Genomic DNA, 15,261 nt, shown 5'->3' on the forward strand with positions numbered 1-15,261 from the left:
GCCTCCATCCGCTTCCTCTCGACGCCCTGATGCCCGCTACCCCCTCCTTGAAGGCCAACTCACCAGAGTCGCCACTACCGTATTGTTGTTCTCCTTCTAGCAGCCGCCGACCTTTACTGTCGCCACATGGGAGGAGCCCCGGGTTGGGTTCTTCATCCCTCCAGGATGACAGAACCAAACCCTCCCTGCTGCTTTGCCGCCTCTCTCACTACCGGTGGAGCTGAGCCAATATCAGGCCTCCTCGAACCAGGGAAAACCGACCAACCTTTTTTTCTTCTAATCCTATATATCTATAAAGTTCAACCCTACTAAGTATAGTTAATGCTAATTTTTCTTATCTCATGAAACCATATCAGCTCAATTATTTTTAGCTTTTGGGTGATTCATCAAAGGTACAAATTGCACCTTTTCTCCTCAAAAGTCACACCTTACAACACAATCATTTATAATTTTTGGATAATTAATCAATTTACAACATATATAAGCACGTGAAAAAAAATTGTATAGTAAGTAAGAAAGAAAATTTTACAACTCATATAGTCATATATATTATTTCATTACACAATTCTCCCATAGCAACGTGTGGCCAGCGGGGTTCCCATCAAGTAAATCGAAAAGATTAAAGGGAGATGAGAGAGAAAGGTGAGAAAAGATGTTTTGTAATTATAATTTTTTCTATTTGATTGATATGTGGGTCCCACCAACATATAGGCGCTGACATGGCATGCCACGTCGGCACATGGAGAGGGTTGACGTCCGTTTGGACCCGTATGACACCATAACAAGTTTGGAGACGGCAAAAATACATTTTGAGAATTCTGGAACCTAAATAACATACCCGTAGATGTTTAGGGAACCGCGTGTGCACTTCACTATTTTATAACATTGATAATTTTTAATTTTAAGGAGTAGGTTAGTCCCTTGGAGATGATGTAAACTTTGTTTGAAACACATAGCTAAAATTGTGACACACTGACATTTTTTTATAACCCTCTTATTCATGTGATTCAAACAAAAAATAAAGTTTAACAAAATCTAATTTTGGCAAAATCAGAGATCCAATCAACCACTTAAGAGTTGCAAAATATCTGGCCAGTATGACGTCCTGAAGTGCAAAACCTAAAAGTAGGCCTGCGACAGGTATGGAACCGTGGAAGAATGGCAAGAACTTGACGCTAGTCTGATTTGGGATTATCTTAATTCCTAAAATAGGTGTGGTCACCTGTTGAGTGCAAAAGCAGACATTATGATGGTAACAGCTTTTGAGCATGCAGACAGCAAGTTCTGTGGCTTGTTTGGTTAAAAGTCTCATACTAACTAGTGTAATGGATAGGCCACTAGGCTAGCTGAAACATCTCAACAAATTAATATGGACCTTGAAAAAAAATCAGAACACTTTCTCTGAATCAGAATACACAAGTAAAAACACCATTTCCTCCTTTGTTGGCCATAAGCTAGAACTTCAACGAACTTCCTCAGAGATTACAAGGAGAGGGAGTGCTGTGCAGCAACTAAACAAAATGTTGAAGAGTGCCAATAACATGAGCAAATCGTATGCATTCCGCAAATTGAAGTAGCTCTGATCAGCAGCTGTTGACATGACATAGTCACTCACTCTGTGGCTTGGTCGTCATCCTCTCCTGCGACTGTGGCTGCATCCTCATTAAAATCGTCGAAGCTGAGGCTAAGTGTTTGCAGCTTGAAGCCAGCTCCCTGGATGGCTTCTACCAGGTTTGAGGCCACCCCGGTAGCTTGCACCGTCGTCTCCTTTGTCAACTGTAGAACCAGCAGCAACAGAAGCGTAGATCGACAACATCAGTTCAGTTATTGGAGTGAAGATTATAAATAAAAAAGCTCGGATGAAAGAAATGAGTTCATGTTGATTTGCATCATGAGGCTTGAGATGGATGAAGAAATAATGGCTGAGCTAACACAGCACAGCCCAGATATCAGTACAGAGTTAGACATTGTTAAACATGCTTGGAGTTAATCTCTGTATTGTTAGGAAAATGAAATCATGGTGACCTGAAGTCAGGGGTTATATGGCCTTTTGTTGTGTATGCTTCTAGAATATGAAAGAAACATGGTAGTCTGAGAATAAATGAGAAAACAGAAAAGGCAGCAGGAAAAGAATCGGTGATACAATTGACTGGTTTAAGGCACCATGATCAGGTATGGAAATTTCTTATTGTGAATTTCTCAACCATTGATGATTATCAATCAAGGAACGTATCCTTTCCACACAAGTCTTATCATGTACACATCGTGCACATCAACTAAAAAATATCACAAAAAATTATGCATGTACATCTATGTGTAAAGTCTCGTCTTCAAATTCATTATATATATGGGGCAACAAAAAAGACAAAATACTGATAGATTTATACTCTCAAAACTGTCAGAATTTTTATCTTCTTTTGTTAGGTTAAATTATAATGAATTTGGGATTAAGATTTTACACACAAGTGTAATACTATTGGAAGTACCTGTACAATTTTTTATAGAATTTTTGGCGAAATTTGTTAGTTAGTGTGCATGGTGTGTACACGAGAGGACTTATGTGCATAGGATATGTTCCCTATTAATCGTATAGTCACTTGCCTTGGAGATTTTGCACAGTGATTATTACCTCCATTGTAATAAATCCCTTCTCCAGTCTTCAGGAAAATAAAGCTTTTATTTGGTAAAAGATAGGTATCTTTGCATCAAGATTAGGTAATAGTGATTAAAGAGCCTAAATCTGTTTGTAACATAGAAGATCCCAATACAGATAAAAAGCAATTTTCAGGAGAAAAACAACAATATCACCGCATACATGTATATCACCACTCAGAATTCAGAAATCATAACAATAAGAGATTTTGTCAGATTAAATAGAACACTTTCTTGACCATGAGCTCAACAAACAATTGGAAACCGATGTCTTAAAATTTCTGGGAAACTATTGGTTTGGTAGTATTTGTGTACATTTTGGCTGTCATAATCTTTGATTCAAACAAAGCACTGAAGTTTTTGCAGGCTGAGATATTTTAGCCGATCTTTATTTGAAAGCAAATATTGCCCTGCTTAAACATGTTGTTCACTCTTGTTCTGAGGTAAGAAAAATATCTAGTTCAGTTACTGCAAATGCAACAAGCAAAATATATCATCTTCTTGTAACTGAACAATGGTTCACCCGTGAGCAATACAGTTAGGATACAAATTTGTTCTTGTAGAATTCCTGGTAGCGAGGTTCATATCACTTGCATATCTTTTTCTTGTAGTACAGCGTATGGAATTTTAAAGATGTACTTAAGTACAAAATAACTCAAAGGTGACAACTATAAGACAATATAGGAGACATTGCCATCCTGTTTTGCTTCCAAGTTGAGTTGTTCTTGTTCACTAGCTACTAATAAGTTGTCAGAGAGATCTGTTCTACCTGTTATTATAGACAAAACTCTGTGCATCCGTATGTTAAACTATTGCATATTATTTTGAAGCTTATTGTTACAGACAGATAAGCGACGCAAAATCAATGATCTTCTTCCTGATGCCACGCGATTTATCTGATGAGTGCTGACATACCACAACAAATCCATAAATTTTCTTAAAGATGTACTTTAGAACAAAATAATTCAAGGGTGGCAACTACAAGACAAACATAGGACATTTGCCACCATCTCTTGCTTCCAAGTTGAGGTTGTCCTTGTTCACTAGCTAGTCAGGTTGTCAGATAAACGTGCTTGACCACTTCCAGGACACATAACACACAAAACTATTGCACAATTGGGTTTGACCTCACTGCTGGATAACTAGGTGCATTGCAGAACAAATTTATGATGGCGTAGGAGCAGGCGAGCTTACCACAACACTTCCGATGCCTTCCTCGATGAGCACCTCCAGGTCGCTCACCCCCTCCACCCCCTACACCACAAAACCACGCACATTTCATTTCATTCTCCATCAATTGCAGATCCATTCACGATTTCTTGCCCATTCTCCGTTTTTGCCGCCCACCCTCCCAAATTCGGAAGGAAGTAACAATACTCAAGGGTGTATTAGCGAACCTCGAGGGCCTGGGTGATCTTGGGGATGGCCCTCTCCTCCATGGTACCCTCCGCCTTGAAGTAGAGGATGAGGGAGTCGGAGGTGTAGCCCGGAGCGGCGGCGGCGGCGTCGGGCGCGGCCACCTCCGCGCTGGCCGCGCGCACCACCCCGAGCCGGCGGCTGCCCCTCCGGGCCAGAGCTCCGCGGAGGAGGCGAAGGGAGCGGGGCCCGAGGGAGGGCGAGGCGGGGAGGCAGGCGGTGGCCGCCGGCGACGACATGGTCATCATCATCTTGCTTTGCTCGCTCGCTGGCTTGCGACCTCCTCCAACGGCTCTTCTTCCTCCTCTTATCCTTGGCTGCTTATTTGATGGATAGGGTGCGGGAGTTTGGTTATTGGGCTGGCAAAGCTAAGGAGGGGGAGGCCCAACTGGGCTTGTTAGTGCATGAGCCCATGGGCCAGACGTGGGCTGCAAACTAAAGAAAATAATTAGGAATAAGTTCACCGGAGTTCCCCCAACTTAACATCGAGATTTTTTGAGGTCTCTTAACCACATAACCAGAAATGTCTACCCCTAAACTATGTAAAACTATCGAAAAAGGTACTAAGGCAGTATAACAGCCCGGTTTCGCAAAAAAGTTAAAATAAATATGTGGGCCCATATGTAAGTGAGAGAAAATGGTGTGGGACCCACATTTTTCCTTTCCTTTCTTTCTTCTCTTCTCTCCCAATTCTCTCTAGTGGGCGCGACGACAGACGGGAGAGAGGTGGCTGGCGGTGAAGCGGGGGTGGTGGGAGAGGGGGAGAGAGCCGGCCAGTGCGACGGAGGCAGCGGGAGAAAAGGAGAGGAGGCGGCCGGTGTGACGGCAGCGGTGGGAGAGGGGAAGAGAGCCGGCCGGCACGACAACGACAGCGGGAGAAAAAGAGAGCAGACAGCCGGCGTGACGGCAGTGGCAGGAGAGGAGGAGAGGAGGCAGTCGGCGCAGTCGAACGCGCACGGGATGCGGCGGACGATGCCTAGTAGGATGGCGTCCTCATCGTCACCATCTTCCGCATCATCGTCGCGGTCGACAGGTGCCAGGCGGAGTGGTTTGGGAGGGAGGGGGAGGCAGCCAGCGAGCTCGCCCCGCCTGCGCGCAAGCACGCCCATCCGTAGCTTGGTGTGCCGGGGACGACGACGAGGAATGGGGGAGAGAGGAATTGACAGCCGATGACAGCAGAGGCGGGCAAGTGTGGCGCTGGGCTACTCACGCTCCCCGACTAGGCCCCCCGCTCCGCCGCACTTGCCCGCCGCCCTCCACACACCGCTGCTTCGCTTGCTGCGCTTGTGGAGGAAGTCGACGAACATGACGACGATGATGACGACGCCGGCGGGTGAAGAGCTGGAGCATGACGAGCACCACCGCTCCACCATCCGCTCTCGCCCGCCGCCCATGGCCAGCTTCGCTTGCCCGTCACTCCGTTGCCGCTCTCGCTCGCCGCTCCGCCTGCCGCTCTTGCTTGCCGCCCCGCCCGCCGTACCCACCGTCTCGGCCGACTCTCTCCCCATCTCCCGCGGCTCGCCGCGAACCCGCGCCCACCTCCTCTCCCCCTCTTCCGCTTCTTCCCCGCGCGCCGCCGAGCCTGCTCCGCCGCCAGCTGTTGCGCCCGAATCTGCCCGCCTGCTTGTGAATGTGCATCGGAGATGTGGGCCCCACATACTTTTTTTAATTTTGTTTTGCTGACTAAGATGCCACGTCAGTGAAACCACCCATATTTACTGCCATAGGACCTTGAGTTTAGGGGTACACATTTCTAGTTTTCGTGGTTAATAGACCTCAAAAAAATCTCACTGTTAAGTTGAGGGACCTCCGGTCAACTTATTCCAAATAATTATTCTATTAGAGCAGGTTTGGGTTAAAATGATACGGTATTTTACACTACTGGAGAGGGAGAGACTCCCGAGTGTCAAAAACACTCGGCAATGCATGAAAAACACTCTGTAACAGAGTTACCTAGCGCCACACTCCGTAATCTTCGCCCGGGAGAGATTTCTCCTTCCCGTGCATAGTTGCGTGTGTCCTAGGTGGATACACCGCGTAACAGTGTGATAATTGCCGTGTGCTCTAAGCACTCGGTAACATTTTCACCCCACCGTCCAACAGAACTCCACAGGCAACGGCGACAGAGACGGAACGGTCACGGCACAGTTGCGTAGTGCAGAGAAAGTTACCGTGTGTTTTTCAATCGGACACACCCGGTAAACCTTCTCTTGTTACCGGGTGTTGACATAGCATGACACACGTTAACTTTTCAAGAAACACACACCAACAGTGCCCTCGTTACCATGTGTTCAGTTTAGGACACTGTAATGTGACACACAAGAACTCTACTTGAGGGCAAACTAAAATGGGTTTGCTGATTCATTTATATTATTTGCTTACATCAGAATAGTAGGATCCTAATAACACATCACAGATGATCACACATACAATGGTAGAATGGATTTCAATGCATTGACATCCATGTTCAATTAATCAGTTTGGCAACAATCTAATATGAAACAATAGCAATGCCAATCTCATCAGCTACATCTGAGATGTAATTTGAATATTAATTCTTAAGCTTAGATAACCAAAGAGGTAGTGCAACTAGAAAAGAGTTGACGAATGGTATCGCAGGCAGTCCGACAACACCTCAAATAATATGCAGATGAGCCAGTTGACTTGCAGATCCTGAGATTGCAAAAAAAGAGGTAAGATTAATTAGGTAGGTCAGCTTTACTTCAAAACAACATTTTATGTACATGTATCTAAAACAGTGATAGCACATTTATATGAAATAGCAATAGCAGAAAGTTTATATAAATGATCTATGCAAATAAAAAAACTACCTGAACTTATTCATGCTTTCTTCAAGAATTGTCTAGGTTTATTACAAAATTCAGGTATAGCAAAAGTAATTGATATTGGAAACTTTTATTGATGGCACATGCCAAGAAGCGCTATGCACCCAAGTGACTGGTCAAGTGCTTATAGAAGTTCTTTCTTTATACTAGCCAAGTGCCCATGTATTGCACTGAAATCCAAATAAATGATTGCACATGTTCAAAATAGGGGGAAATGCAAGATTGAAATCAAACTTCTCTTATCTTCATGATTCCTGGTATATAATGTTATTTAGGATAAAAATGATTATGATCCTAACTCAAACAATTCTTGCTCATCTATCAAAAAGTTTATCTTACTATCAACAATTTATGGGATTTGTACAAACAAACTCATCAATTTGCTAGCACCAAAATTGTAAATCATGTAATCAGATGACATGAGTTAATTAGGGTTACCCCTACTAATTTTTCTGTGTTATTTTCTCATATTCAGAAATCCAATGGTATGAGAAGAATCAATTAAGAGAATATACAATAGTAAATTCAATATTCAGACATTGTAGTAGACAACGGAACTTTGCTTGTAGTACCTGCTTTGGTGTTGGTCATTTACATTCTTTATTTGTCACTCTTCACCTAGTAGACAGAGCACCAATTGATTGAGAATCTACTGCCTTGGCTATCCCAATGCTTGTCATTGTCCTGAAATGAATACACAGAGTGACCTTAGGTGGGTAAAATTGTTGTGGCTTATGTCAGCAAATCCCCTGTTTTACTCACGCGAGACTGTGGCTATCCTAGAACTCTGACCTTTTCAGACGAAAAACAGTTTACTGAAAAACAGAGCAAAACGAGAGAACATAGTTTTTGTGCTGCGCAATACTTGCAGTTTTTTCGTCACTCCTCTTTATCTATTTATTATCCTCCTTATAAACTAGAGTTTGTTACATGCATATGACCACGTAAACACTCGATCCATACATTGCGCCATCCCACAACAGAATCAAGATAGGTCACCGATCCGAAAATGCAGCTAACTGAAAAAAAAACTAACTGAAAACTAACTATGCAGGAACTAGTCTAAGCAACAACTTAAAATACGAAGCACAAGATTACAAATTTAGTCAACAGCTTATTCCATGATAATTACGTTGGGCCTGTTAATTTATGATTTAACTAATAAAAAGGAAACATGCCAACCTGAGAGAGAGAAATGGCTCCCTGGCTTTGCAGTGAGTAGAATGTCTGAGGTGGTGCCTATGATGGCTTGAAATGGAGCCGAGCTAGATTGGTTCAGTACTGGAACAGACATTGCAATGACTTCTTGGAACATGCCTCCAATCTTCTGAAAAAAGGGAATAATAATTTCACACAAGTAAATTTTAGGCATCTCTAAATCAAACTACAGATATATGTACAGTTGGTTCATACTCCATATGATTTTAGTTGTGTTGTACTGGCTGGCTCATGGAAGCAATCCTCAAGAAAAGGAATTGCATCATATAGATAAAACAAGAATTTTATCTCCACTTAATTCCAGTAACTTGCACAAAAGCACAATTGTTTCTTCTTACTAACACTAATAAAGTGAAAAAATTGATAATTGTAAATAGCTACACTTTATCATTATGAAAGATGAAAAAAGTAGTTTCATTATCAGAAATAGGTTTAAACCCTGAAAACAAATGAGCACTGAAGAAAGGTTCTATAAAAAAGTACTCCTACACGACAAATTGAATATAAGTATGTCTTACGAGTAGTTACTAGCTACACGAGAAATCAAATCTGAGCTCCAAGTTCTCCACCTGAAACCAAAATGCGTAGTTCTTATATTTAGATGGAAAAAAATCATATTCTAGAAAAAAGCCCTTTGCAGCTGTCCAGGTGAAAAGTAAAATGCTTCTCTTCACAAATCAAATCCACAAAGGCCCTTCTCCATGCGTGCAGGAGGGAAGAAAGAGACATGGGGTGGGAAGAGAGAGATCATACCATGGAGAGGTAGCTTGCCTGTAAGTCTTGCCCGGGTCCTTCTTCACCTAACTTCTGCATTAACCTATAAAAAAAATCCCCAATTAGAAAAATCTTGAATGAACCAGATAACTTAGGGAATAGCCCAGATATTATAGATCTGGGACAAAGGAGCTTGTGGGAAGGAATTGACCTGAGGAGGGCAGCGCGGCCCCTGGCCATCGTCGCGCCGGAGCAACTGCCATGGGTGAGGTGGCGCTGGATCTGGCTGCCCCGGACTCATTGCCGGCAGTCTGGTGTCCCCATTGCTCTGGCGAGTAGGGCAAAGGAGAGGATGTTGCGGAGGGAGGGCTAGAGCTGGAGCAGCAGGAAGAGGGGGGAGAGCCGCAAGTACGGCGGCAGCACCGAAGTGGGGAACATGACCTCCAGACGTGGCGACAGGGCTCGTAAGTGGAATATTCGGGGGAGTATGGAGCAGGTGGCGCTGGATCTAGCTGACCCGCGTTCATCGGCGTCAGAGCCGGTGGATCCGTTGCTCCGGCGAGGAGTTCAAGGGGAGGAGGAGCAGGAGGATTTGGACGCGCCGACGCGGAGAAAGGGAAAAGGGATGCGTGAAAGGTGTTACTCTGGGAGGAGGATAAGGTTGGAGAGGCGCCCTAGTAAGATAAAGATGGGGAAATTGCATTCCCGCGTGCGCCACTAGAAATTGTAAATTTTGGGAGAGATTTTCTTTTCGTTTGCACATTAAGCAAATAATTTTCTATTTGTTATAACTGGTTTCTTTCTACTTCAAAAATATTCATTGATAACCATCAAATTGAAGAAACATCTCCGTTTTTTAATTGAAACTACCATGATTTTTCTGAAATTGAATTTGAATGCTACCTAGTTTTTTAAGCTAACTGAACACAAATTTGGACCGGTTTATGTCAAACTCTGATGGACTTTCATTAAAAGCACCGAGACAAGCATCCCCCATGAGTTTTGAGAAAATAAAATAGTTTTACGAAAAAACAAGTTTCAGTTTAAATGTGATGAAATTTGAAAATAAATAAAGGAAAATTGTAGGAATGTGTGGAAATATTTGGGGAAATGGTGGAAAATTTATATAAGAAAGCAAGGACGGCGAAGATGGCGAGGACGGCGGCCGGCGGAGATGGCGAGGACGGCGGCCGGCGGAGTGGAGCGGGGTGGCAGCAGCGGTGGACGAGCGCGCGGCAGGCGGCAGCTAGCGGCGGTAAGCGAGCGCGCAATAGGAGCAGCCGCGGCGGGCGGCTAGCGAGAGTGGCGTGCACCCCACGGCGACAGCGATGGCGACGCAAGCTCCCATGTCGGCTGATCTCTCCGGCGTCGGGCTAGCGGCTGGGCTCGCCGGGCAAGTGGCGGCGGCGGCGGCCTGAGAGTGAGAAAACGAGGTGGGAGGGCGCTTCCGACGCTTCTTCTCGTAGGCGATGCCGCGCACCTTGGCCTGGCTGTCGCGGACGTAGAGGCGGACAACGCGGGCACCGAACGGGTTGGCCTCGGGGTGGCCTCCATGCTCGTCGAAGGCGGTGCAGAGGCGGCCGACGAGCGTGTCGAGGCTGCCCCACGCCTGGCGGAGCGGGCACGGGCACAGCGTTGGCGGCGAGGGGTGGCTCCGGTGGCCACACGCTCGTCCACCGCGGCCACCGCCCCGCTCAACTCTGCCGGCCGCCGTCCTCGCCATCTGAGAGAGAAAAGAGAGATGAGGAGAGAGACAGGAGATAGAGCTGATATGTGGGCCCAAGGGCATTTTTGACATTTCACGCGATTTCTCTCTCCTCCCCAACCGGAAAGTATTATTTTAATCGGCGCGGTGTCCACTGGCAAATTATCACGTTTATGGAGTGTTTTCCCCTAAAAGTGAGTTTGGGCAGTGTTCTAGGGCTAAAACCACACATAACAAGTGTCCTGTAGCAAAATTTGCCATTAATATAATGTATAAAATATATTTAATATAGGATTTAATAAAATTAATTTGGTAGATGTTATTTTTTTTATAAACTTGATCAAACTTAAAAAAATGAGTTCAGAAAATCAAAGCAACTTACGTTCTACTCCCTCTGTCCCAAATAAGTGCAGCCACGAGTTTCTGTGTCCAACTTTAATCGTCCATCTTATTTAAATTTTTTTTAAAAAAAACTAAAAAAACATAAGTCACGCTTAATGTACTAGAAATGTTTTATAATCTAATAACATAAAAATATTAATCATAAAAAATTCAAATAAGACGGAAGATAAAAGTTAGACATGAAAACTCATGGCTACACTTATTTGGGACGAAGGGAGTAGAATGTAAGTTGTTTTGATTTTTTGAACTCATTTTTTAAAGTTTGATCAAGTTTATAAAAAAAATAACATATACCAAATTAATTTTATTAAATCCTATATTAAATATATTTTATATATTATATTAATTTATTTGGTGTTGAAAATATTACCATGCTTTTCGATATTTTTTTTACTTACAGAACTGCCAGGGTAATAGAGGGAGTAGTCACCGAAATATAAATGCCTTATTTTAAGAATGACGACTATTTTATTTAGCAAAAAAAACCCCAAGAGAAACGGGATGTTCAGATTAAAAAAGTCACGTAGCAAATTAAACAAATCAATTTTTTTATAACTCTCCAACTAACGGAAATATTTCTCAATGTTCATTGACATGTGGTCCCCACCAGGCCACCACCATCTCCTCCGTTACATTTGTTACGGTTGCCGAGTGATATGCAATAGCTCTTTGTAAATATCAGACGCCGTCACGTTTTCTGCTACTTTTCTGTTTCCGCCGCATGGGATTCGCTCCTGCGCCGTCCCCACCACAGCAAATGCACGGACGCCAAAAGAAACAGCCGTTCCACACCAATGAAACGTGCTGTACTGAGGGATGGGGGACCCACATTCGCTGGTGTAATACTCCATTTTCCTGGTGTTCCCCAGTGTTCTGAATGAACACCCCGTAACAGAAGTTGTTGCAGAGTGTTCCCCTGAAACACCCGGTAATTTACGGAGTGATACAAGGACACTACGTAAACTTTCTGCTCACACCCGGGAGTGTCTCCCATCCTGAGCCCACCTTATCCCTTTTTTTTAGTATGGGCTGTAGTTTAGTCGTAAAAAGTTACTATATTTTATGGCAAAAATTCTTTGGTGAGAATACCGCACCGGTACTATGGGTAGTTTAATAGTAAAAAGCTACTCCCTCCGTTCCAAAATATAACAACTTTTAGCCATCAGGATTTATCCTAAAATATAACAACTTCTCTACAATCATTCTCTTCCTAACCAATCACAACCCTTCACCATTCACTTTTACCTATCTATACTTTCTATATAGTTGGTACCCACTAACAATTATTAGAAGGTAAAGCTCAACATGTAAGTATGCCACATCATTACCCACTAGCCATTACTATTCTAGCCCATTTAAAATCCCATACAAGCATGCCACATCTTCACTCACTAGCAATTACTATTCTAGCCTATTTTAAATCCCATGCAAGCATGACACATTATCTACAATATTATATTATAGAGATCAACAAGTATATGTCAAATCATCTTCCTCACATTATTTTCTTAACATTTCAACTTTCATCATTTTGACAATATTTAACATATACTCATTCATGAATTCCGCAGCAAAGCACGAGGTATCACCTAGTTTTCTTAATAACCGTATCCAACCCTAAAACTTCTTATATTCTGGGACGGAGGGAGTACCCTTTATGTATCCTAAAAGCATGTGCAACATTGGAATTAGAGGGGTTCTCTCCTATAGAACCTGCTTTGGAATTACACACCGCTCATGTTATAAGTTGTTATATTTAGGATAAAATTTGAATTCTAAAACTTGCTATATTTTTTACAGATGCAATAGCCTCTTTAGACCGTATTATATATTTGAGGTAAATTACACTCATTTTTTAATTCGTACTTGATGTAAAAATAATACGAAAGATCACAAACCACACATGTTGGTGAGACAACAATGACAAATAAATAATAGTGTAAATTGCATATCAGGTTTTATATTTTTACCAAACTTTCACTTTAAATCATTCTTTCTCAAATGTTTTCATACGAAGCCCGATATTTACCAATCCTTTGCAGTTTGGACCACCCATGGCTTTCTTTCCTACCTCTGGTTCTTCGCTACCTGTTGCTATCAACGCCTACTCACCTCATTCCCTAATTACCATCACTGACTGTTGTCATGTTCATCGTGAGCTTTACCCCTTTACTAAGCTCGAGTGGTCGAGCTCCGCCTCCCCTCCAACTCAAGCTAAAGCTCTTTCGTGGAGGAGGGCAACAGTGCGAGCACAAGTGACTTCCACGAGCTCCCTACCGTCTTGCTAATTCTCCTGCTTCACTCCAGATCAAGCAGTCGGATTTGGGAACAACAGCTACCGCTACTCTAATTGTAGTCCTTCATGAGAGTTGACTGGAGTTTGGTATGACCGTCACCGCCTTGCACTCAACCATTACCATCTCCTTCGTGTGCTCCTCCCTTGCCCATCGACTGCACCTTGGCACCATTACACTGTCCGACATACAATTAATGAAGAGGCCTAGCATCGAGGACATCAACAAGAAGAGGGGTACTGGTGGCTGTGGCAATAGCTGCCCTAGTTTGTGGTGGCTAAGATGATGGACATGGAGGAGCTCAAGAGGAGGAACAAGAAGAGTCGCCGTGAGTGAGATCCTCGATCGAGGCCAATTGAGCAACCTTTCCTCCTGCTCCCACAGCTATACGACGTCATCGAGATTGATAGGCCAGTTGTCTCTTCTCCTCACCAATTTCTGCCCTAGAGGTGATCTCAGTGCCAACGAATGTTAGTGCCCAGTGAATGATCGATTATTGCAGGCTACTATCTTCGACCGGGTGGGTGTATAAGGAAAGGTCATGTTCGGATGCGAGGAGAGCTCGCCGACATCCTTCCTGCTGCCAAGCTCGTTCCTTCTTTAATCTCCTAGTCATCTTATAGGTCGGTTAGCTACCGATCCAAAACATAAAGCATGGGTAAAAACACCCGATTTTATGTGAAAAGGTTGAATAGGGATGTAGGGATGGTTAAAAGTATGACCCAATCAACAATTTACTCCTAACATTTAATTTGAGCTTTTTTATTGTCCAGCAGGGGAGGGCGGTACCAAATATGGGCCGTCGATACAGGCCGATCGGATGGCTAACAAGAATCGAGTACCTGGCAGTACCAGCGCTCCCCCCTAGTAAAAATGCTCTGAAGGGTAAAACTGTAATATCGTTGTCAAAAACGCTTCCGCCTAGCGCCCCTTCCTCTTCTGTTCTCCCAGCACCACCGCACCTCGCATGAGGACGAGCGTCATCACCGACAGCAGGGGGAGGCAATGCGGGAGCTAGGGATCGGATCGGCTTCCCAAGCCTAGGAGGCTCCAGATCTGGTCGCGCCACCCCCGAGGGTGCTGTCCCCTCCTCCTCCCTGCCTTCCCGCTACCCTGTGTTCTTCCACCCACAATCACCAATGTTCTCTTCCTCTAGCCAAAGGGCAGCACAGTGCTCTTGGTGATCTAGGAGGCTGTCCACCAAGCCATAGCACCTAACCTTTCCCCATGGCGGCAGCTTGACCCGATGATTGTGAGGCTGTGTGACAAACTGACAATGGTGGTTTGCCGCGATTGCAAGGATCAATTCATCGAACAACGGTAAGTCCTCTTAGGTTCTAACACCTGTGTTTTTTTCCCTATTTTCAACGGATCACAAGGACGTTTCTGTATGGGCGCATTTTAATGTAAAAAAACACAGGATTTCAAATTAGATTTTACATGCTTGAAGCGATATCATATATATTCACAACTCACAGTATTTTAAATTAGAGAGGACTGAAACTTAGCAAGTTTATTTTGCAAGAATTCAAAGATGTTGTGATGCTAACTAACTGGCGTAACCATATTTTGTCAGAACTTAATATGTATGAAATGTCTTGTAAGAACATGAGTTTTATGGGAACACATATCTGCTGTTCTATCTCATGTTCTATGGGTTTTATATCCTTTTGTATATCAAGCACTATGTCTATAAAAGAATTATTTAGGTCCAATGCTACCTTCCACTTACAAAGAAAAAACAGTAGTTAAATTTTACATATCACTGTCCTGATAGAGCTTTGCACGAAAGCAATTTTGGAGATTGTATTCTTTTTTATGAATGAATCGGCAAGCCAATTTTGGAGATTGTATTCCACTTAACAATGGTTGCTCCTTCCCTGGCCAGGCTGCTTGGACTACTTTTTTATTCAAACCTTAAAAGTGTTGATTTTTTTCAGGTTTTGGTGATCGGGACCAAAATATGTCCAAAGGTGGCTGGATCAGTTTGAATTTTGTGAGCTCAAGCTCCTCT

General features: G+C 43.5%; 2 protein-coding genes and 1 long non-coding RNA gene across 4 annotated transcripts; all 3 read right to left on the reverse strand.

Moving 5' to 3' along the window:
- Positions 1–1,370: 1,370 nt before the first annotated feature.
- LOC4338460 (uncharacterized) lies at positions 1,371–4,345 on the reverse strand. The gene is made up of 3 exons (XM_015782592.3): positions 4,050–4,345; positions 3,847–3,906; positions 1,371–1,776 (listed from the first exon to the last, which is right to left on the reverse strand). The coding sequence occupies exons 1-3, from the start codon at positions 4,317–4,319 to the stop codon at positions 1,612–1,614; spliced, it is 495 nt and encodes a 164-aa protein (XP_015638078.1). The 5' UTR covers positions 4,320–4,345; the 3' UTR covers positions 1,371–1,611.
- A 2,054-nt stretch (positions 4,346–6,399) lies between these two features.
- Positions 6,400–9,503, reverse strand: LOC9267030 (uncharacterized). 2 transcript variants are annotated; one of them, XR_010741576.1, is made up of 5 exons: positions 9,058–9,503; positions 8,886–8,949; positions 8,097–8,241; positions 7,487–7,598; positions 6,400–6,741 (listed from the first exon to the last, which is right to left on the reverse strand). It is a non-coding gene; the product is annotated as an uncharacterized lncRNA (long non-coding RNA). The 2 variants fall into 2 exon arrangements; XR_001545719.2 differs by lacking the exon at positions 9,058–9,503 and adding an exon at positions 8,651–8,701 and having other exon boundaries at positions 8,886–8,955.
- Positions 9,504–10,092: 589 nt separating this feature from the next.
- Positions 10,093–10,569, reverse strand: LOC107280956 (protein G1-like2). The gene has a single exon (XM_015783106.1). The coding sequence runs from the start codon at positions 10,567–10,569 to the stop codon at positions 10,093–10,095; it is 477 nt and encodes a 158-aa protein (XP_015638592.1).
- Positions 10,570–15,261: the final 4,692 nt, after the last annotated feature.

This window comes from Oryza sativa, chromosome 5 (assembly GCF_034140825.1).
Source record: "Oryza sativa Japonica Group chromosome 5, ASM3414082v1".
NCBI lineage: Eukaryota > Viridiplantae > Streptophyta > Magnoliopsida > Poales > Poaceae > Oryza > Oryza sativa.

What these genes read in the sequence shown, in the direction of transcription:
- LOC4338460 (XM_015782592.3), bottom strand. Translation starts at nt 4,319, where the DNA reads ATGATGATGACCATGTCGTCGCCGGCGGCCACCGCCTGCCTCCCCGCC. An exon ending in AGATCACCCAGGCCCTCGAG is followed by an intron (nt 3,907 to 4,049) that starts GTTCGCTAATAC and finishes TTTGTGGTGTAG; the next exon opens with GGGGTGGAGGGGGTGAGCGA. An exon ending in AAGGCATCGGAAGTGTTGTG is followed by an intron (nt 1,777 to 3,846) that starts GTAAGCTCGCCT and finishes CTGGTTCTACAG; the next exon opens with TTGACAAAGGAGACGACGGT.
- LOC107280956 (XM_015783106.1), bottom strand. Translation starts at nt 10,569, where the DNA reads ATGGCGAGGACGGCGGCCGGCAGAGTTGAGCGGGGCGGTGGCCGCGGT.